This window comes from Phascolarctos cinereus, unplaced genomic scaffold (assembly GCF_003287225.1).
Source record: "Phascolarctos cinereus isolate Bilbo 61053 unplaced genomic scaffold, phaCin_HiC Scaffold_3;HRSCAF=262, whole genome shotgun sequence".
In the NCBI taxonomy this organism is placed as follows: Eukaryota; Metazoa; Chordata; class Mammalia; order Diprotodontia; family Phascolarctidae; genus Phascolarctos; species Phascolarctos cinereus.
This window is the reverse complement of record NW_027555736.1, coordinates 150,778,247-150,801,839: the sequence shown is the minus strand read 5'-3', so window position 1 is coordinate 150,801,839 and position 23,593 is coordinate 150,778,247. Positions and strand designations below refer to the sequence as shown.

At 43.7% G+C, this 23,593-nt stretch overlaps 1 protein-coding gene across 10 annotated transcripts in view; it reads left to right on the top strand.

Moving 5' to 3' along the window:
• The first annotated feature begins 204 nt into the window (after positions 1 to 204).
• Positions 205 to 23,593, top strand: part of TLE3 (TLE family member 3, transcriptional corepressor) — a 59,226-nt gene continuing 35,837 nt past the window's right edge. For all 10 annotated transcript variants that reach the window (XM_020982176.2, XM_020982157.2, XM_020982166.2 and 7 more), the window contains exons 1-4: positions 205 to 1,416; positions 2,039 to 2,139; positions 2,786 to 2,849; positions 4,114 to 4,158. In XM_020982176.2, coding sequence (XP_020837835.1) covers positions 1,393 to 1,416; positions 2,039 to 2,139; positions 2,786 to 2,849; positions 4,114 to 4,158 — 234 coding nt within the window. In that variant the 5' untranslated portion in view covers positions 205 to 1,392. The remainder of the gene's footprint in view (positions 1,417 to 2,038; positions 2,140 to 2,785; positions 2,850 to 4,113; positions 4,159 to 23,593) is intronic.

Sequence of the window (23,593 nt, the reverse complement as noted above, 5' to 3'; positions counted from 1 at the left end):
TTTTTCACTCCCATGCGAAAGTCACCAGCGGGTAGGGGCTGATTGCTACTTTTCATGCATAGTTTTAGACACAAGAGGGCATTGTGACGTCGCCCCTGCAAGCATCCATTCGCAGGCCGAGTTCGGCCGCCCCACGTGGGGGTTCCGCGCTCCCATTGGCCAAGTCCGGGCAAAGCTGCCACATTATTTTGTTACTTTTCAGTCCCTATTTGGAACTGCTCTCGCGGCAGTTCAGACCTCGTGCTTGTCCCCCTAGCTTCTGTCTGTGTGTGGTATCCGCAAGGTCCGGGGTACTTTTTTTTTTTTTGGTGTGAGTGTATGTACGTGTGTGTGAGTGTGTGTTTTGGGGGTTAGTAGAGGAAAGAGGAAAGGAGAGGGGCCGAGTGGAAAGCCACAGAGCTCTCTTGTCTTGCCGGGTCTTTTCCTCTTGAGCGTCTCCTCTTTGCCCGTCCTCCGAGGCAGCAGCAAGAAGGCTTTCTTGTCTTCGGGATTTGCCATTCTCTGGCTTTGAGGACAGCGAATTTTTTCCCGGAGTGGACCCTGGCTAATTCCATCTTGCGCCTGGTGGAGTTAGGATGCCAAGCAGTTGAATCGTATCTACTTAGAAGCGGCTTTTCTCCAGCTCCGGGAAGGGAATTGAAGCCACAGCCACCGCGGAGGAGCAGCTGGGTTCTCCGAGGGGGGTGGGGGGAGGGTGGTCAAACGGCCTGAGCTGAGCTCCTGTCCTCACTTTTCTGCACTCTCACCGCCTCAGCTCGCCACCTTGGTCCTTCCTAATTCAACCTTTCACCTCCGGGAGGGTTTTCTTTGGAGCCAGCCCGGAGCTCGGCTACGCTGGGGATCTTGTGAGCGCTCCGGTTGGTGGAGCTGTCTGGTCGAGGCCCCCTCCTAGCCCGGCGGCGGTGATTTGGAGGAGGGGGTAGAGGAGGTCGTTAGTAGCTGCGTCTGCTGGTCTTGGGACTCCAACGCAGGACACCGCACCCTCCCCCCGGTGAATCCGCGGGGAGGACAAGGATGTCTACGAACCCCCCGAGTCTGACTCCCTCTTCGCACTCGAGGGAAACCGGCCGGCTGCTGGCGGCGGAGCCCTAGCTAGACAAAGACAAGGAGACCCCATTCCCCACGCCTAGCAAGCTCGGCCCCGGCCTCCCCATTCGCTTTCTGGAAGGACTTTTTTTCCCTTAATTTTTCTTTGGCTCTTTGTTTCTACTTGTGCCTGGTTCCCGAGCCTGGGATATTGTTCCGAGAGTGGGGTGGGGGGGGCGGGGGAAACCACTCAATTTCCCTGCCGCCCCCTGGTCCGGCTTTCCCTGCTCCCCCTCTCCGTCACCTCCCCGGGTTCAAGTCTCTGCACTTCAGTCTACTCTCGCAGAATCACGACCCCTCCCTGCGATGTATCCGCAAGGCAGACATCCGGTGAGTAATTGTAACTCGATTTATTTAATCATCTATCATTGGAAGGTAAATGAAGCTGTTTATCTTGCACCTCCATTTTGCTTGTTACCTTTATGGTGTGTGTGCGTGCGTGTGTGTGTGTGTGCGCGTGTGTGCGCGCTCTAACACAAAGAGGGAGGAAGCGGGGGGGCGGGGGAGGGTTCGCGGACTGGCGGACCGAGATGGTTAAAGCCTTCTGGTGCGCTTTGGTACGGCTGGTGTAGAAAGATGAAGTGCTTTCATATATACACGCCTTCTGTCCCTCACCCCCACCTCTGTGTCTAAACAAACAGTGCCTTCCCCCTCCCATTCCCTCCTTGGGATGCTGCCGGGATGGAAGCCCTCTAATGGAGGGGAGTGCTTGGGGTGCCTCTTCTCACGGTAGCTAAGAAACTTGGATCAGAGGGTTGGATCTTTTTCGGAGGGTAGTGTAGACCGGTGCTGCCGTGCGGATGGGGTGAAGGTGGGGGGGGGGAAGGGCTCCAAGGCTAAGTGATCGAGAGAAGCAGGACTAGGGGGCAGATGGTGGCAGCTTTGCCGGTGCGGATCCCTTCGCTGATCTCTTTACTCCCCTCTCCCAATGTCTCTTTCCCCCTGACTCTAGGCTCCCCATCAACCTGGGCAGCCGGGATTTAAGTTTACTGTGGCTGAGTCCTGTGATCGAATCAAAGACGAATTCCAGTTCTTACAAGCTCAGTATCACAGGTAAGGTCCAAGGTGGAGGCTGAGAGCTAGGCAGATCCCCAGGGTCCCTCAGCATACTCTTCTCCTGTTACCTAGGGGTTCAGAAATCTCCGAGGAGAGCAGACTTGGGGTGCAATCCTTCATTTCCCCGTTCGGAGCTGCCCCAGTTTATCTGTTTGTCAACCGGAGGCCCCACTCTCTACCCTCAATACTATCCCTTCATTCCCAGAGGAGTTTGGGAATAATTTTTAAAGGGGGTTTAAGGGTGAAGATTGCTCCCTGCTCCAGCACCAGATTTAGATTTTAGGATCCTTCACCATTTTCTTTACCGACTTCCCCCACCCCAAATCGCAGAGAAAGTTGACCCTTCTGGGAATATTCGAGTTTCTTTGGCAGGGTTGAGTGGAGGAGCAGGTCTTCTTTTGCCCCCTGCTTGTGGGGGTAGGGGCGGGGGCGGGGGGGGAGTGCGAATGTTGATGAGTTGCTTTTTCTAATGTCAACTGAAAATTGGATAGTGCCCTGGGTAGGTAGAAAAGTGACTTTTAAAGTCCTCTTTCTCGGCTTTCACGTTTAGTAGTACCCTTTCTACTCTCCAACCCCACCCCCCTAAAAGACAATCTTTAGTTGTGGGTGGGTTCTGAAAATTATCTGGTTTTGGTCTTTATAGTCTCAAAGTGGAGTACGACAAGCTGGCCAACGAGAAGACCGAAATGCAGCGCCATTATGTTATGGTAAGAGCTGCTCTGCAGAATGAATGGCCCCGGAGTTGGAAGTTGGGGTGGGGGAAGAAGCAACAGGGGTGGAGGGTGGACAGCAGAGTTGTGAAGTCAGACTGGAGTCGAAACACGGGGACAGTGCAGAGGAAAATTTGGCATGTGCTGAGGGGGAGAGGAAGAAAGGTGGGCATTTGGTAAAGAACTGAGAACAACCTTGCAGCTTCTGAGGCTTTGTCCCTCTTACCCTTGTCACTCCAGGATTTCTGGGTTCTGTCTAGGCTGCTCAGCAGCAAAATTCCTCTGTCTACATTAAAGGGGGATGCTGCTTTAAAAAAGAGACACTTTAGCTCACAGTTGTTGGGGCTGGAATCAAAAAGGAGAACTGGTCCCACACACTGACCTCTCTCCAAGTGTCTGTTACTTGTTTTTGTTTTTATTTTTACTTTGACACTTCCCAGATGTTCTCCAGGGGTTGGTTGACCCAATCCTGTATTATCCAGGGGCAACCTGTCTTTATGTTGGCTAAGTCTTTGGAATCTGTTCAGTAACTTTACTGCTCTCTTAGCCTTTTGGTAAAGTCAGGGGGTCTGGTCTGGCCTTAAAAGCCCTTATAAACCATTCTTCCCCCATCCCCCTTTTAAAGAGGAATGAGTAGCTTTTGCAGGTAGGCATGGTATTCTACCCAGCTGTCAGTCCTTTCCCCTCACCCCACCCCTACCCAAGCCAAAACAAAACTTGAGAAATCTATTCACCAAATCTTCTTTCGGGGGCAGTAGGTTGAATGCCTCTTCTTTTTATATCCCTGAGATTATCACAGCAAGTCTAGTCTTCAGTTTGTAAGTGAGCATAGAAGACACTTAAGCTCTTCTCCCCCACACTGCTTTCCACATAAGAGGCCTTTGACACTGTGCTAAATAAATAATTCTTAGAGGAAAAGAGGTAGCAGTGTCCCAGTGTACATAATATTCTCTGTTGAACTCGAACCTTGTATCAACAGGATATGTGGCACATGTACTGCTAGAAGGGAGGGTGATCGCTATTCTCACTATATATATGTTCCATTTGGTAGTAGGAGAAACACTTGTTCATTGTTGGCTTCTGGGGCCTCTGTAGGCTGGCCTATTAGTTTTGATTTAAAACTTCCTTGGCACATCTATCATAAGTACAGTTTGGCCAGAAACCTTCCTCATCACAAGCAGCATTTGAAGAATGAATAGATTTCTGTGTGGTTTGTTCATCATTAATGGGAACGCTTTTTGCCATTTTGTTTTTTCAATAGTACTATGAAATGTCCTATGGTCTGAACATTGAAATGCACAAACAGGTAAGTGATTGTTCCTGATCTGTGAAAAGAATACATTAAAAGAGAGAAACTTGGTTGAATTGCAGTGTCTGTGGAATTTCCTGAGTTAATCTCCAGTTTGGGAAGTGAGGTTTAGCTACCTCCCCTCAACACCCCCCCCCCAGTTGTCTGGGAGGACATGAAACTCAAACTACTGCTTGAAGTGGTAACGGTAGGGCACCTAGTTTTCTTAAGCTGCTGAGCTGAGTTTCTCTAATTCATTACAAAGAGTACTACCTAATTGTCAGAGGCATCTGATTTAACATTTAGGCCTTACTTAACTGAGAAGTTGTACACAAGATGGAGGCACCCCTTAGATCTTTACATCTTGAAAGTGAAGGGATGGCTTGCAACTTTTTATCTGCTTTTATGTAAAATTCTCTAGAGGAAGTGCTGGAGGGTTTGTTGGGGGGGGGGAAGTGATGTGCTAACTTGATAAGATAACTGGAAGGGGCCTAAAGGCCTTAGGCACAGGAGTGTAAAAATTGCAGGAATGAAGCAACTGAGATTAAACCTGATTATTTACCCTAACTACTTACTACTTTTAAAAGCACTCCTCATTCAGAATTAAAGGAGAGACCCAGTTGGAGTTGAGCTCCACTTTGGAAATCTGAAGTTAAACCAGTTTCCCTAGTAGGGGCATGGTTTAATGGATAGGCAGACCATCTTATGTTGTGGTTGTTCTAACTACAATAGGCCTCAAACTGAGCAAATACTAATATCCTTTATCTCAATGCATATCTGTAATCTGGCACTATCCCTGGGAGGGGTAAAGGGTGAGGCCCTTGGTATATTTATATTTGTAGGAGAGAGGCTGACTGTAATTGTGGCCTCTGGAATGATTTGCATTGACTGAACCCATACTGATAAATGAAGACTGGTTGGTCTCTTTCACAATTGGTGTTCCAAAGTTGTTGGCTAATACTGACTTTTGGCAACTCTGCTCGAGTGGACTTTCTACTAGAAATTTAACTTGGCTATGAGGTTTCAATTCTGTTCTAGTTATGCAGGGTGTCACAGGTAGGAAGATCACAGGGAGTCTTGGAATGTTAAAGCTGGGAGGGACCTTAGAGACCAGCTACTGTAACCCCTTGTATTTGGGAAGAGGCTGGGGTTCCTGTAATTCTAAGTGCTGTCTACTACATCTGGATACTTCTTTAATGATCCCCAGGTATTTTGTTGTTGTTGTTTAGTTGTCTCAGTTGTGTCCAACTCTTTGTGACCCCATTTGGGGTTTTCTTGGCAAAGATACTGGAATGGTTTGTCATTCCTTTCTCCAGCTCATTTTACAGATGAGGAAAGTGAGGCAAACAAGTTGAAGTGACTTGCCTAGGGTCACACACCTAAGAAGTGTCTGAGGCCAGATTTGAACTCAGGAAGATGAGTCTTCCTGACTCCAGGCCCCACACTCTCTAGCCACTGTGCCACCTCGATGCTCCTATTCTATTCCCTGGTACAGGTGCCTGTAAAATCCTAAAAGGTTTCTCAGTTAAGCAGTTTGGTAGAGACTCCTTTGGTAATCCTAACCAGGAGAAGGCTGAAGCAGTGAAGTTAAGACTGTAGTGTGACATCTTAATAAACCCTTTTAGGATGCCTCCTCTAAATGGGAAGGTTAAAATCAACCATACAGCTTCGTAATGGGATTATTTGGAAAAGTTTAACATTTGTGGGAATAATGTAGGAAATATTTGTGGGAGTGCGGTATAATGAAGAGGGCTGGACTTGATTCCATTCCAGCTCTGTTACTCCTTATGTGACTGGGCAAATTCACCTCTCTAGGCCTCATCTGCAAAATGGCCAGATTGGCCTAGATTCTGGTACAATAAAAATAGCTGAGTGTGTTGAGTGGAAATGTATGGGGGGGAGGGGGTATCGAGGGCCCCGGGCCTAAGGAAACTGAAATCCTGTCATCCTGACTCCTTGTCTCCCTTCACACCCACCCTTTTCCCCAAGAGCTGAGTTTCTTGGGTGTGTTTAAAGAGGGTAATTGCACCCAAGTTTAAAATTTATAGCAGCGGTTATCCTAAGAGCCTTATAATTAAGGCATTATATGTTGTTGCATGTTGAGTTCTGCTTGGTGTTGGACTCCCGTGGCCCCAGTAAGAGTGGATAAGATGGCCCTTTGGCATAAGGAATCCTGCTTTGATTGATGTAATGTATACACAGAGATGACTTGTAACAATCCCATTTTTTTAAGTCCGGGGCCTTGGCACACTGAGTGTCCAGAAAAAATTGCTAGTACAAAATCATAACATGTTTGGCATGTGATAGTTTGAGAAATGAGCCTCTCAGTTAAAAGAGCCTTCTCCAAATTCTTCTGCTTGATTTGGAAATTCATCTATTGTACCTCTGAGTCATTGGCCCAGTGAGGTTCTCTCCCTTCCCCCCACTGGAATCTGGCTCCCGGTTTTGCCGAATGGGGGCGGAATGTTTTCTGTTTCTTCCACTTCTTGTAGCTTTAACTTGCAAATCTCTAAGTTGGGTGAAAGGGCCCTGTGGCACCGCAGGAACAAAGGCAGAAGGAGGTGAGGAAACCCTGTGATGATAAATGCAACCATAAGCTAATAGGGCTTGTCACTCCCCCTGGCTTCTGAGAGCTCTGCAAAATAAATCCTGCCACTAATTGTAGTGTGGGTACTGGGTGCATTCAGTGGATGGTGGTTAGGCCTGAGCAAACAAGTTTATCAGCTGACCTGTTTAGCGGTTGACTGGTGTTTTATCTGCACACACAATCAAGTGACTGGAGTGCTTGAATTATTCATGCAGTGTCCTGCCCTCTAGACTTGACTGTTGTGTGATTACATCTGCCTGGAACAAACTGGATGGGTACTTCTTTAAGTAGAGGGGTGGGAGGGGGATTGTCTTGTACATTTATATAATACATTATCTACATAGCACCTTCTGGAAGTGTCGAGGTCTTCAATCCACAGAGTAAATGTCCTGCCTCCCCACTACCACAGCTCTATTTTCTTTCAAATTGGTCATAAAAATGAATTCTGGTTCATGTTTCTATGGGAAATGCCAATTAGGTAGGAACCACAGGTTTGGCTGGACGGGCCCTCAAGTATTGACAGAGGGCAGCTCAATCCATTTTGGTTTATAAACAAACTTAAATGTGGATTTGGTTGTCTCTTTAGTGTCTCTCTGTCTCTGTCTCTTTCCCTGTCTCATAGCCTTCAGATCACTGAGTGGTTAATAAATGGTTTCCCCCTCCTACTCTTCTGCCTCCCTCCCTAATTATGTCAGAGTGTAAATTACAAAATCTCTAGGGCTGGGCTGGCTCTGCTGCCCTTGCTGAGATTTCAAGAGGTTATCTGGTCCAACCCCCAGCCTTGAGGCAGAATATCATGGATGATTCAAGAGAGCTTGCCAGTTCCCATCTTTCTTGTTTTCTTTTGTTTCCCAGTAGCAACCAGAAATAACAAAGGTAATTGAGGGACAAATCCCAGAAAGATAATGAACTTTTCTTACTTAAATGAACAATGGTGATGATAAAGATAGTATTTTGGGTCACTGGGGAACCTGCGGCCTCGAGGCCACATGTGGCCCTCAAGTGCAGCCCTTTGACAGAATCCAAACGTCACAGAACAAATCCTCATAATAAAAGGATTTGTTCTGTAAAACTTGGACTCGGTCAAAAGGCTGCACTTGAGGATCTAGAGGGCCACATGTGCCTTGAGGTCACAGGTTTCCCACCCCTGCTTCAGAATATTGAATTTGGCCTATTGTGTAATTCATCCTTTATTTAGTTTTGGATTTTTTTTTTTGAAGGGGTAGGGGTTTTCCATGAGGCAACCCAGGGACAACTCTCATGCTCTGTTGGTATTCTCATGTCTGGAAAATTGGAGGAAAGCTTTAAACACTTTGAATGGAAGCTCCCCCACCCTGCTTGGCAAAACTTATTTATTGTAAGATATAGATAAGAGAGTCTTGCAGGATGGGTAAGCTTGGAAAGACTGTGATCTGCTTTTGTTGGAGGGTATGCTGTCATTGAGGACATCACAAATCCACTTCATTATTTGAGTCAGTTTTAAAGAGTGAGATTTAAGGCATTTTGGTTTCAAAGCAACATTATGTGCTAAGAGGAAAATGTTCTTGTTCCACAAACCACCAGACTTCAGTAAAAGGGCTTTTTAGTGAGAGAAGAAAAAGATCGAAGACTCACTCCTTGGCTGATAGGAAGCCAAGTATTTAGACTGGCACAGACTTTTATATTAATATCTAAAGGAACTGAGGCTATAAACTTAGTATACAGAAGTGCTGAGTACCTAATTTAAAGTTTTATAACTGTGTCAGCTTGCCCTCTTTGCACTCATTATGTTTTGAATTGCTAGTTAGAGTCAAATATTTGTCCAACTAATGATTAAAAATGCATAGTAATCCCCCATGTGTCTAACTAGTTATCCTAGGTAGGAGATTTCCTGCAGAGTTAAGACAGCTTGTAAACTTCCCCTGGGGTAGGGATGAAATGTTAGCACATCAGGTTGTATGGGGCCTGGGAGTCAGGAGACTTGGGTTCTAGTCCTGCACCTTGCTATTGGCTAGCTGTGTGACAAGTCACTTAACTGGATCTGGATGTCATTTTTCTGTTCTTTTAAGTGGAGTATGGTATAGATTGAGGCCTCGTCTACCTCCAAAATTCCATGGTTCAATGTTTTGCTATTCAGGTGGTGGAAGAGCAGATTCCCTGGCAGATAGTGGGCAAGAAGAGCCCTATGACCCTGACTGTAGAGTATATATGTTGGGGGCAGCTAGGTGTTGCAGTGGATAGAGTGCCCTCTTCCTGAGTTCACATCTCATCTCAAGACACTTCTTGGGCGAGTTACTTAACCCTTTTTGCTTCAAATTTCCTCATCTGTAAAATGATTTAGGGAAGGGAATGGCAAACCATTCCAGTATCTTTGCTAAGAAAACTCCAAAAATGGGGTCAGGAAGGGTCAGGATTGAACAACAAAAACATCAAACATTATTGTACTCCTCGTATGGAGCGAGTTAATTTCGGTTTTCAGCTTCTGTGAAGGCTTTGTTGGCTGGCTGGTTGGTTTTTGAGGGGGGTGAGAAGGAGAACCTAGGTGAAACGATTTGGGTCCTGATAGTTTGAAAAAAAATACACGTAAGGGGTTATCTGTAAAGAATAAGTACGAACGTTTGAGTGATTGAGGCCAAACTCTGGCAACAGGGCTTTTTGTTTGTTTCTTTGTTTGTTTAGTCTTATTTTCTTTTTTAATACACATTTGGAGTTCAAGTATATTCTTTCATAATCCTTCTGATTTATGTATTTCAGTCCTATCTTCCCAACCAGATTATAAACTTTAGGGCCAGGATGTTTTTCTTTCTGGATCCATCCTAGTGTGTAGTATAGGGCTAGGGTACATAGTAGGTGGTTTGATAATTGTGCAGTTGTATATGGTCCAGTAAGATAGCTGGAAATAGGACTAGGTTCTAGCTCTGATCTGAGCCCCTTCTGCAAATGAGAGAATTGGGCCCAGGTGATCTGACCTCTCAGCTCCTTTCTAGCCAGAAGATTCTGGGACTCTGTCTTCACCTTACATAGGGCCATCCAGGTCTGGCCTCGCTGCCACTGACTGAAGCCTTATTGGGGTTGAAGCTCTTTTCTTTCCCTGTCATCTGAATTGGCTGCAGACTAGAAGTCCCAGCTCCCCTGGACTTAATGCACTAGTTTGGACTTTATTCCCCAAAGTGGCATTGTGTCTCCTTTCTGATATTGGTAATTCTGTAATGACTGGTTGTGACCCACCCCCCTCCCTCATATTTAATTCTCATCAGTATAGCTCTCCACTTTGCTATTAATGATAGCAGCCAGCAGAATAGCTTTCAACATGCCATTGACAGTCTGGTTTAAGAGAGCACTTGAAAGAGTGCTAGACAGCTGAAAGTACCCATAATTGTGTACCGCAGTGAGAACTGCCAACTCAAGGGCCTTGTTTTCATAGGCTTAAAGGGACAATATCTGGTTTTCAACAAATGCTTCCAGTGACTTATATCCAAGATGATTTCTTCTCTTGTGTCCTCCCCCTTTCCTCTTCCTCTTCCATTTTCATTTTTTGGTCTTTTTTTTAGTGGATATATTCAGCCCTCTTAGGTTTTTCAGAGTAGGGATATGTATATATAAGTCTCTGTGTGTGTGTACATATATATGCACACATGCATATATGTAGATGCATATATGTATATTATATCTCATATAATTACACATAATATACAAATATGTAATATAATACATAATATATGTATCCATATACACACATATACACATATATTTGGGGTGGGGAGAAAGAAAGCATGCATTTGCATGAATAGCTGCTAAGGATAAACCCAGTCATTGATTGGAAATGCTCTCTAGACTAAATGCCTGAGGAAATTAAATTGAGGGGCAAATTCAGATTAGGCTGAACTATCCCTTAGCCTTGGGGGTGTTGGGTAGGAGTGGGACCTGAAAGGCTCTGTAATACTAATTCTCTTGGAAACTCTGATTGAATTTTCAGAATTTCTTGCTTATCCTTGCTGCCTGACTATAGAAGCTTTAGGTTTGGACAGCAAATCTCCCCAAGTCATTGAGCGTGTTTGTCTGTAAAGCTCTCAGCTAAGGCAAAATTGCATGATGAATATGGAATAAGTGCTTTTTGAAGAAGATGAACAATTTAGACTTGGATCTCTGACGTCCCTTCCAGCTCAGAAATCCTGTAATTTAGGACCTCTCATTTCGGGTAGTATTGACATGAGAGAAAAGTAGCGTTATTGGCATTCAGGAAGTGTCAGTGCCAGGATTAGAACCCTTCCTAGCTCTGTGGCCACCGGCTAGCTTCTGAGCCTGTTTCCTTGTCTGTAAAATGGGGCTAAATGGTGCTTGCAACCTCACAGGGTTGTGGGGGAAGCATTTGGTAAACCTTAAAGCATCATATAATTATGACCTATTGTTGTTACTCCTAATTTAATTTCATTCCTTTTCTTAAATAATTTCCTTTGGAAGACCTTTCCATGTGGTTCTCACCCTGCAATTCAATTCCTATTTATTGGACATGGCACAGTTCCAAGTATTATGTGCCATCTTAGAGATCCTACAATTTTTAGAGCAAGAAGGAACTTTGGTAATCTAGTTCAGTGCCTTGCTTCTCCCCCCCCCCCCCCCCCCCCCCCCCCCCCCCCCCGCAGATGAAGAAAATGAAATTCAGAAAGGTAAAGTGATTCATATATAGCAGTCAGTAGCATAGCCAGGACCTCCACTCAGGTTCTCCTGATGTGACTGTCCATCCAGTATCCATTCATTCTTCTCACCAAAGCATAACTAGGACCCGATTTCTAGTTTTTAAAATCTTACCTTTCTGAGGTAGCCTTGACCCTAAAGCTTCTTAGCTCTGTTCTCCCATGTGAGTAACCGCTTATGGTACACTCAGTAGAAGTCCAGATAAAAAATGAGATTCTTAGGGGCAGCCTAAGATAGAGCACCAGCCCTGGATTCAGGAGGACTTGGGTTCAAATCTGGCCTCAGACACATAACACTTACTAGTTATATGACCCTGGGCAAGTCACTTAACCCCATTGCCTAGCCAGAAAACAAACAAAAAAAGAAAAATGGGGTTCTTGATCTTGCTAATTCCACTTTTAGATTTTATCTCTTCACAAGAGCAGCCTGGATCTCCCTGCTCCCTTCCAGAACTCAAAGGGGTAAGAGATATTGTTCTAGGTTGACAAAAGTCACATGGGGGGGACACCTTCTGAAGTTCTTTGTAAGGGAATACCATAGCTAAACTAAAAAATATCTTTATTTATACCTTTTATGTGCTCAGTCATGTGTAATACTACTGCATGGGATGTAAGGGAAATCAGCTGTCCCCTCAAGCTTGTTCTTGCAGTGGAAACAAGACTGAGTCATCAGATAGTTAACACTCTAGGACCACACATAAAGTACGTGGTAAGTGATGTGGCATAGACTCCAACTTCAGGGCTCTGAGCAAGGCAGAGAGTCGTGAAGGGATCTCTCCACTGAGGGGCATGGCCTTCAGTCAGACCTTGAAAGATAGTTTTGAGCTGCCCTTCTTTCTGAAAGGGAAAAGTGTGATTTTTTTTGGGGGGGGAATTCTCTAATGTTGGGTTCCTGTCTAATTCAATAAACATTCATTAATTCCATACTCTGTGCATGCAAGGCACTAGGATACAAAGAGAAAAGTGGAAGTAATACCTGCACTCAAGGGTCTACCTTTTATTAGGGGGAAATCTAGGATTGAGTCATGTGATTGTCTTCCTGTCAAAAAGCAGAGAAGAATAAAAACCCAAGAAAAGTTGTTGCAGCACTGAAGTACATTCCCTTGGTCCCCGTATACACTTGTGCCATCTCTCTCCTCTACCCCCACCCAAAAAAAAAGTTACGTCCTTAGAAAAAAACTGAGCCCTTCCTTTCCTCACTCCAAGTATAGAGTAAAACAGTTTGGGGGGAATAAAAGATCTGACTTTTGCTTTGGTTTGAAAGAGAAGACTTGTATTTAAGACTCTCAAAAGCAGCTTTGCTATTCTTTCTACCACTCTTGGCTTTGAACTCTGTCAGCTCTCGGTGATACCTGGTACTCGTGTGTAGTGCCTTTATAGCATGTGTATTTTCTCAGGGAGCTGTGATCCAGCAAGGAAGCTATCCAGTTAATCCTGCTCAGTGTTTTAGAAACCTTTGCGGATTTGGAGCTCTTCAGGGATACCTGCTTCTCAAGCCCAAACCATCTGAGGACTCTGCCCAGCTCTCCCTCTCTGGTTTCCTCCAGTAGGCTATCTTCCTTCAGCTGCAAGAAAGTGAGGGTCTCTCCATCTCCCCAAGCGGGTTTTAAGAAGACAGATCAGAAGGAAAATGGTTACAGTTTTGCTACCAGTAAAATCACATCAGGAAAAGTGACATCTCTTCTAAGCATCACTGGGGAATGTTTTCAAAAGTTATATACCTGGATGTTGAGAGAGGAACCCACTGAATGAGTAGCCTCTTTGGATATGGGAAACTGAGTTACAAAGGCTGGCAAGGGGAGGAGATGGTATTTTAAGGAGTGCCCCTGGGTGCAGCACTTCTTGGACCAGGATTAAAGTAAACTGGGGCAAACCTAGGACTCAGCTGGGAATTAACAGCAATAATAACTTAGTTTAGATAGTGCTTTATATAATACTGTAGTGGATTGCAAAGCATTTTATATACGTTGTTTCAATTGCTCTTCAAAATGACCCTGTGAAAGTAGGTGCTATTATTATCCTCCTTTTACAGATGAGGTCACTGAGGCTCAGAGAGATATGTGACTTGCCCAGGGTCGCATAGTTAAGAAATGTCTCAGGCAGAACTCAAATTCTGGTCTTCCTGATACCAAATCCAGCACTGCCTAATTGCCTAGTGTCTTGCCATATGTAGCATGGAAGAAGCTGGAGTATCCAGGCCCTGCCTCCTTTTTGACCGTGCAAAGGGTAGACTAGGTGACTTGTTCAGTTGTGTCTAGCTCCTCATGACTCCATTTGGGGTTTTCTTGGCAAAGATGCTGGATCAGTTTGCCATTTCCTTCTCCAGCTCATTTTACAGATGAGGAAACTGAGGCAAACAGTGAAGTGACTTGCCCAAGGTCACACAGCTAGTAAGTGGCTGAGGCCAGATTTGAACTCAGGAAGGTGAGTCTTCTTGACTCCAGGTCTGTCACTCTCTCCACTGTGCCACCTAGCTGCCCCTCAGGTGACTTCTAAAGGCCCCTTTTAGCTCTGTGATTTTGGCACTTCTCATTCAGATAGACTCCTGATCATTGAGGATGGGCATGGGACAAGCCTTCAAGGGGAAAAAAGGCATATTTTTGTAAGTGAATACAATAGCTAAACTGAAGCATGTGACTGGGGAGAGTTGGGGAAGTCTTTTACCCTTTTCATTTCACAATGATAATAGTTAATAATAGCTCACACTTATATAGCACTTGACAGGTTCCAAAGCCCTTTCCTCATAATAGCCCTTTGAGGTAGGCTGTAATTTAAAAAAAAAAATGTGAAGGGCAGCTGGCCAAAGGGTATGCCAAATAAGGGTGGCTCGGTTTGTTTCTCATTTTCCTATGCTAATGCACTCGCTTCTCCCTTTTTCCATGTTCTTCTTAGCACAATTGGACCCCCCCAAAAAAATTCCTTCTCCCAGAGGAGCTACTATAATTAAAAAAAACCCTCAGCATTAGTTCTAATGAGAGAGACCCCAAAATTCAATTTAATGACCTAGCTCTGTTTAGTTTACTTAAAAAAAAAAAGCAGCCTGTTGCTGGGAGAAAGAGATTTGCATAATGTTCTAAGGGGATTAGGTGGCTGGGGGTTGCCATGGCAACCCCATAGTGATGAATTGAGATTTTTTTTGTGGCAGGAGTTGGCTGATGGCGCTAGGGGGGGTGGGGGGGTGCTAAAGGGGGGAATATCGGAGGGGTGGGTAGCAGCAGGAGGTTCTGTCAGAGAGGGCCCTATTGGTTTTTAGGATTCAGGATGAATGGGCAGTGTTTGGGGGTATGTATGTGGGGGGGGGGGAGTATGTCCTATGAAAGCTTCCCCTGTTTCTGGTTATACAGGCACTCTCTTTGAGAGCTTGATAGACCTCAAACAGGAGACGGGGGTATAGGAAGGGAAAGGATCGTAGGGGGGTGAGAGGCAAGCAGATTTAAATGTGTTTGGGAACTGAGAAATTAAAGTGAACAAATATTTAAAGATTATTGCATCTTGTTAACAGGAAGCCTGATGCCTGTAAACTTTGGAGAAATAGAATCAAAGAATCTTAAAGCTGGAAGGGACAAATTATTTGATGCTTACTAGGTACAAAGCACTGTGCTAGCACTTATCCCACCCATCAGGGAGTTGAAAGGGACAGAAGATGTAGTAAGCACAATTAATTATAATAAAAATAGTTGATGCTGAGTGGTTAAGGCCACTCAAGGTTCTAGGGACATTTGGAGGAGGGAAAGCTTATTTCCACCTAAGGCCATCAAGGAAGATTTCATGGAAAAGAGCTAACATTTAAGCTAGGTGTTAGAAGGATGGGTAGGATTTCAGCAAGTAGTGAGGATGCAGGGCATTTGAGGAAAGGAGGCTAGCAACGGATGGAGCAGGAGGGGGTCCAGTTTAGCTACACTTTACACAGACCACCTGGGCCAACCCCATCTTTTGACGGATAGTATTAACCGAGTCCCAGAAAGGGAACATGACTTGCCCAAGGTCATAATGCAAAAACCATAGGCTAATTTTTCTGGCTTTTCTTTTTTCACTTAACCTAAAGGTTAAAATGGGGTTAGGACTGGGAAAAATGTGTGTGTGTTCACCTGGCTTCTGCCTTCTCTCACTAACCATAATCCTTAACCCTGGATGAATTTTCCAGGGGCCAAATTTTGAATTCTCCCTTAAGGGCATAATTGCTGGGATTACTCCTGTCACCAATTAGTAGGTTGCCTCGAGGGGTGGTTAAAGGTTGAGGGTTGGGTTGCTGAGGTAGGGTGGTGAGTGGTCACAAATCCCCAGTAAACAGTCACCTAAGAAGGCTGTAGGGCCTAATACATTTAGTCCTCCTTGCATAAAGAATTCAATAGGTTCCCTTGGAAGACATAAATATTTAATGGAGTTGTAGTTATATATAATTTGATCAATATGTCAATGCTAAAAGGGGTTTTAAGGAGGATCACCTATCATCTAGCAATCTGTGATGGAAGCCTTCACCGGCCCCTGAGTAGCAGGGGTCATTATCTCCTGCTGCTGCTAAGTGGATCATTTATTTACCTTGAGCCTTCAACTTACCAAGCTGTTTTTTCTACCTAAACTCAGGCACACAGCCTAAGTGACGTGCATTCTTGGAAGACTGAACCAAAACCCACCACCTCAGTGTTACTCCTCAAAGATTCAGGTCCTCTCAGCCCATGTTCTGCCAAAGCAGCAGGACGGGTTTTATTTCCATCCCTCCTACCAGCCGTGTGGGGTTGAGGAGTGATTAACTAGAAAGGAAGGTTGTTGTTAAGTCATTTTTCAGTTGTGTCCAAATCTTTGTGACACCATTTGGGGGTTTTTCTTGGCAGAGATACTGAAGTGGTTTGCCATTTTTTTCCTTTTCCAGCTCATTTTACAGATGAAAGAACTGAGGCAAACAGCCATAAGTGACTTGCCCAGGGTCACATAGCTAGTAAGTGTCTGAGACCAGATTTGAACTGAGGAAGATGAATCTTCCTGACTCCAGGCCAAGAACTCTATCCACTGGGCCACCTAGCTGCCCAAGAGTGAAAGGAAGAAATGTTATCGTAGAGTTAAATAATCAAGCTGTATCGAAGGCCTATCATTTTGGAAAAACATAACATATGTAATCGAATACTTTAAGGTAAAGTTGCCCAGGACATGCTGTTCTGAAATCTTCCAATATTTGACTGCTGCTGGCTAATCTCTGGCTGTTGGTAACATTTGGACTGTAGGCTTTGGAGGCCATGATTCTTTCTGACCGTGTTTTCAATTCAAAATGAAGATTGCTCAGCTGGAGCCTCCTAGAATCAGGTAGAAACCTATTACTGATCCTGCAAAGGGGAAATCATTTTTTACCAATATATGTAGGATGCTGGTAGGGGTAATAATAATAACAGCTAACCTGTTTATAGCCCTTTAAGGTTTACAAGGCATAGTACAGAAATTATCTCATTTGATAAGACTGCATGAGGTGGTGTAGTGGAGGGAGTGCCGAATCTGAAACCTCTGCTCTGCAACTTAGTAAGGGTATAACTTTGGGAAAGTAATTTCATTTTTAGGTGCATGGATAGATAAAGCATTTATTAAGTGCTTGCTGTGTGCCAGATACTGTGATAAGCACTGGAAATACAAAGAAAGGCAAAAAGGAAATTGGCCCTACCTTCAAGGAGCTTTTAGTCATTGGGGGAAAAAAATTATTTTTAGATCTACATTCTCTCCCTCTCATCCCCACACCTAATTTGAGGAAGCAAGGAAAACAGAATCCATTGCAAACACATATGGTCAAATAAAGCCAATTCCTACACTGGCTGTAACCAAAAAAAAAATCGTGCCTCATTCTGCCCTCCAAGTCCATCCCCTGTCTATCAGAAGGTGGATATTAAGTTTCATCTTGAGTCCTCTAGAATTACAGCTGGTTATTATGTTGATCAGCATTCATCAGTTTTTCAAAATTTGTCTTTACGATATTGCCATTGTATATTGTTCTGCTTTTTCTGTTTTCTTCACTTTGCATCAATTCATGCAAGTCTTCCCACGTTTCTCTGAAACTACCCCACCTCTTCATCAGTTCTTATAGCACAATGGCATTCCATCACACACATAAAAAATGTTATGTGTATGTATGCACATACACATGGTATACACATACCATGACGGGTTTAGTCTTTCTCCAATTGATGGGCATTCCATCAGTTTCTAATTCTTTTTCACCAATTTTGTAGATATGGCCCTTTCCTTTTTCTTTGTTCTTTCTGATCCTAGTAGTAGCATCCCTGGGTCAGAGGGTAGGCACGCACAGTTTGATAGCTTTTGGGGCCTAATAAAGACTTCCTATTCTGATGGGGAAGACAATGATCATTTCGTGGAGCTTTCAGGCAAGAACTCACTGAAAGGAGGGGGCTGTCAGGGTGAGACTTCTCTATAGAGTATCTCTAAGACCTCTTGCCAATGTAAATACTGGGATTTGCTTAAGGTGTGTGCCCCTGAGGAAGTCTTTCTAACTTCCTGTACCACAGTTTCCCTCATCTGTAAAATGGAATAATGATATTTGCATTATTGACATTCTAGTGCTGCTGTGAGAACAGTGCTTTGTAATTGTTGAAACAGAATATAAATGCCAGTTGCCATTTTATTATTAAATGGCCTACATTCCTATATAATAGAGATATTTTTGATGATAATTAAACTTCTTGTAAAAACAAAAAAGGTCCCTTAAAAATCTTTGCATAGCTAAGTTAAAATAGAGCAACAAATCTGATTTCCTTGTGGGGGGGGTGCTGTGGGAGGGTTTCCAAATACAATCAACTCTTGATTATTTGTGCTGAGGCAAAGAACCTGTGATAAACATGATCCCAAGAAGTTTAAATCCAAATATTGCTGTTTGACTTTGGAATGCAGGAAATTTTTTTCTACCTAATTTGTTTTCTTTAAGGTCTTTTAAAATGATTGCTTTACAAAACACAAGATTCCTGTGCATTTATTAAATATAGAGGAGAGTGGGAACAGTAATATAATATCTGGAAACTGAGCAAGGAAGGGACAAGATTTTGGAGTCTTTTGGGATCATTTTATTCTCAAAGCAATCTAAACTTGCCCCCTATCTTGTTTGTGTTATTCATTTGCTTGCCAAAGTCTGTATCTCCATGGAAAGTACAGGGGTCACTTCCTAGTGTCCCTATCTATAGGACAGACTCCAGATTAGTATGGTGAAGTGAGAAGTGCCTTGGATTTCAGTTAAGAGATCCCGAACTGAAGCTCAGGCCTTGTTACTTGTTAGCTATGTAGGCAACTCTCTTCCTTTCTGGGTGGGCCTTGGTTATTTCCTCTGTAAAATGATGGAGTTGGACTGTATGACCTTCAAAAATCTGTTCCCTAAGTCTAGTGGGGGATACAAATGAGGTTTACTTCCTCTGAGGGAGGAGAGATCTCAGTAGTTCCTAAGGGAGGTGCTGTGGTTTTTCCACCAAGAAAGCTGGATTCTTGAAGCAATACATGATAAAAAAAAAAAATCTTAAGAGTTGGGTAAGGTTGGGGGAAAGCGGGAGAAGCCAGGTCCCAAAAGGTTTTCTCAACAAGTGTTTTCCAAAAGAAGTTGATCTTCAAACAGATACCTTGACTCTATCTCTCAAGTGATTTTCTGATTGGTTTTGCTGAAAGGCCAAAGCTTGTAAGACAAAGATGGTGGAGAGGATGTAGATGGACCTAATGCCTATGTACTCTATTGATAACAGATTGCTCTGAATCACCAAAAGGAATTTTTAAACCGTTTGATCTCCTTCCAGTTGGTGCTTTTGACCAAGTCTCTATTGTCAGAGTAGCAGTTCTTCATTTTTTTCCCCCAGCTGATGTTCAGAGCTTGTCGACGTTGGATCAAGAGCTGTTTTAACAGCTGTTTCAATCTGAGAGGCCACAGTTATTAACCCTTGTGGTAAATTTTCTTTCAAAAGCCACTCTTCCAAGGGATTCCAAGTTACTAAATGTTCTATTATAAATTGAGCCTTAGTATCAAAGAGATTGGGCAGCTAGGTGGCGCAGTGGTAGAGTGCTGCGCCTGGAGTCAGGAAGACTCATCTTCCTCAGTTCAAATCTGGCCTCAGACACTTACTAGCTGTGTGATTCTGGGCAAGTCACTTAACCCTGTTTGCCTCAGTTTCCTCATTTGTAAAATGAGGTGGAGAAGGAAATGGCAAACCAATCAAGTATCTTTGTCAAGAAACCCCAAAAAAGGGGTCGTGAAGAGTTGTGAACGACAATAATATCATGGAAGTTGGGAGATTCTTTAAAAAAATATCAAGTACTGCTTTCTAACTCCAGGGAACATTCTCCTCTCCGACTCCTCAAACCAACCCCCACTCCCCCCCCCACAAAAAAAGAAGGAAAACAACAACAAAGAAACAACCTCTTAGAGATAATCATAGTACCAGTGGGAAAGCCCAGTGGCTATGGAGTCTGAGATCCTGAGGTCGATTTCAGATGCTGACTCTTGCATTTCTGTTGCCCTTTGGGGCAGACATTTAACCTCTCTAGACTTTCTTACAATTTCCTCATTGGTAAAATAGGGCTTATAATAGTGGTAACAATGACCATAAGACAATAACTTAATACGAGATGATTGTAAAAGTCCCCTGAAGTGCACACCAGGTATAACTACAGTGACCAATCCTGGCAGCAGAGAAGAAATGAAAAAACAGTTCCTTTCAATGGACAATTGGAAAACCACTGGTATGAACTGATGCATACTGTCAAGAGCAGGACACTGTGTATGCATTAATTTCGGTTAGTTATATCAGGAAATGAATTAGATATTTATTTTTTAATCGTTCAAACATTTTTTGTAAAATCTGCCTCAAAAACGCCTGGATTATAGCTCTAGAGCTACAAGGAGCCTTAAGTATTGTCTAGTCCAACGCTTTAATTTGATAGATGATGAAATAAAGGTTGCTCAAATAGCATAACATAGTTGGTAAATAGCAGATTCAGGAGCCGCACCCAGAGTTTTCTGATCCTAGTTATCTGTTATAAATAGGAGAGAAAAGAGTATAGCTAACCCCCAAAACTGGGACATTTTACAGTTGGCTTTGGCATGTAGTTAGACACATTCATTACACATCAGAGAGGAAACCTTTAATGTATAGGAAGCGGTTGACTGTTGTTTCAAGAATAATTCTACTGGGAAGTCCTTTTCTGTCTTAGTCCATATCCTTTCTGATATCAGCAAAGGGGTTGTTTCTTATGGTGTGGTCCCTAATAAAGGTGCTTCTCCCTTTTGAACATTATGAGCCTCAAGCCTTGAAGAGATGCCATGGTACACGGCATATATAAAGTATACGAATTATGCTAAGCATGCAGTCTTCCTTTTCCTGGAAGAGCTATGTTGGGATGACTTGGGGGTAGGGGAAGATCATGGAAGGAAAGAAGAAAAGAGGGTCAGGAGCTGCTTCCTTTATGGGTTAAAAAGCAAAGAATTCAACTGATGTTGCTTAGGAAGGGCTCCCAAGCAACCCAGCCATGGAGAGCAGATTTCAGCAGGGTGATATATCATAAAATCTTGCTGAAGTCACTCTACCCTTTGGGTAATCAGATGATGTTGGGCACCACACCAGGAACTGCAGGAGTTGAGACACAGAATTATATAGAGAAGATTGGACTCCTGCCTTCAGGGAGTCTACAACCTTAATCCTGTGGCCTTCCTTTGTTCTTTCTCTGAAGGATGTGGGAAAGGGGAATACTTTTCATTTTTTATTAAACCATTAAGGTCCTGACACTGACCAGTTGTGTTCAAAGTCTAGTTTGGCTTGCCAAAGGAAGTTGGCAGTGGGGAAGAACGTTTCATCCACAAGTGAGTGCTTTAATTGCAGGCTAGGTCATGGCCAGCTGGAAAACTTTGAGGCATTCTTTCCTGTCTTCCCAAAGAGAAGGTGGTGTAGGCAGCAGCAGCAGCAGCAGCAGCTGCCAGAGACCCCGTTGAGGTCGGTCAGGTATGGCTGGGCCATTTCTCTGTTTAATGAAGGGCTTACTTAGTCATATGTTGGTATGTCAACACTTAGTACCTCCTGTTTCTACTATCATCCCTTCTCACCCGGGTTTGCCCACAAATAGACATTTCTCCTCAAACCACGGGCCACTGGCATGTGTTGTTGGCAGGAGCTCTAGTGTTTGGATGACTGCACCTGCAGTCCTTAGGAAGGTCTGTACCTTTTTCCCTTCACCTACCAAAGGGTGAAGACCTAAATTAAGCATAAATTAGGTGGATTCATTGCTTAGAAGTTTTCTAGTTGTCTGTACAGGTATGTCAGTACAGGTCAAATCTTAAGAGAAAACTGTCCAAAATAGTACTTAGAGAGGGCCCTTCTGCCTTCCTTTTTTCCTTCCTTTCTCCCTTCCTCTCTCCCTCCAAGATCTTTTCCATGCAGAGATTGGCTTGTGTAAGGAAAAAGACGTGTCAACTTTGAATAAAGTTCCAGGAATATTGTATTTCTTCGTTTTCCCCTTGGTAGAGAATTAAGTGGAAATGTGGGAAAAATAATTCTCCCACCTCAACCCCTTGGAGTCAGGAAAGGGTCCTGATCGGTGGAGAGTGAACCAAGAAATGTAGGATGGGCCAGTGAGCCTGATCCAGTGCCTGTGTGGGCAAATTTTAAATCATTTGGGACTATTCCAGTGAAGAAGATGTCATTCTTGCTAGTGTTTATTTCTACTGTGTTAATTACCCGGGAAAATAGACTGTACAGATTCTGAAATAATAACCAGGCTAAAATGATAAAAGGGTAGCTAGGTGGTACAGTAGATAATAGAATTACAAAAACCTGAGTTCACATTTGGCCTCAGACACTTAGCTAGCTGTGTGACCCTGGGCAAGTCACTTCACCCTGTTTGCCTCGACTTCCTCATCTGTAAAATGAGGTGTATCTTTGCCAAGAAAACCCTAAATGGGGTCACAAAGGGTCAGATATGACTGAAATGTTTAAATAACAGCAAAGCGATAAGAGGTTTATTTAAAAGAAAGCTATGAAGATTGGGTTGTACTAAATATCTAAACTGGGCCTCCTCAGTACGTGAAATCCCTTTAGATCTAATTAGCCGTCATTCTCTCTAGGGCTGGAGGGTCTGTTTCTTTATGTTTGATTCAAAACCAATAGCTAACATGCAATAGAAGAGGAAGGCCAGAAGCAGCATCTGATTAGAGGAGAAGGGGCAAGAATAGGGAAGAATTCATCCCAAAGGCAGGTGCCTGTGTGGGACTTGAAAACTTTTAAGTTATGCCCATTTAATTTTATCTTGCAGTTGGGTCTTACCTTGATACCCTGATAAGTAGACTGAAGGGGGTGGGATGGAGATGGGGATGGGGCTGAGGAGGAAGCTTAATAGATGTCTGTTGAATTGAATCTGTTTTGTTGACTTCTCTTTGATAAGGACTTTTTAAGTTAATTTTTGGCACAGTTCCCTGAAGTAGGCGCCAAATCAAAACTGAAGTCAGAAAGGCCTAGGAGCTGTCCACCAATAGAAGTCAAAACTTTCTCATTAACTGGATTAAACAAGTGCAGCTAGCTGGTCCAATGGAGATAGCATGAAGGACCTGAAATCAGAGGGACCAAAGTTGAAATCTGGTTCTGGATACTTACCAGCTGTGTGACCCTGGGCAAGTTATTTAACATCTGTCTGCCTCAGGTTCCTGTCATTCCATAGTTATTGGGATGATTTTTTAAATTTAAAGTATTTTTAATCTAAAGGGAAAAAAATCTCTCTTGGTAGAATTTAAGGTTAGGTTTTTTGAGATAATATGTGTGAGAGAGAGAGTGTGTGTGTGTGTGTGTGTGTGTGTGTGTGTGTGTGTGTGTGTGTGTGTGGGGAGTTGTTCTTGCCTTAAAATCATGCCATATTGATGGTTCTGCCTAAATAGAAAGGTCACCCCTGGCAATCCTCATAATTGCCAGGCTACTTGGCAACAGTACCAAGAAATTTCGCTATATTATCTTCCAGTTTATTTGAGACCTTGAATAGATGTACCTAACAACAACTGCTGTGTGTTCTTGTAAAACAATAGAATGTCTTTGATAAGAAATCAGAGCCTTTAAAGAGATGTAGGTTGGGGAATCCTGGTGGTTGGACCCAGCCTGCTCACTTTCTGGTCTTTTGAATACAAGTGTAGGGGGTGGAACAAATCATCTCCCAAGCCCTGTCCAGCTCCAGCCCCTATTATAGATAG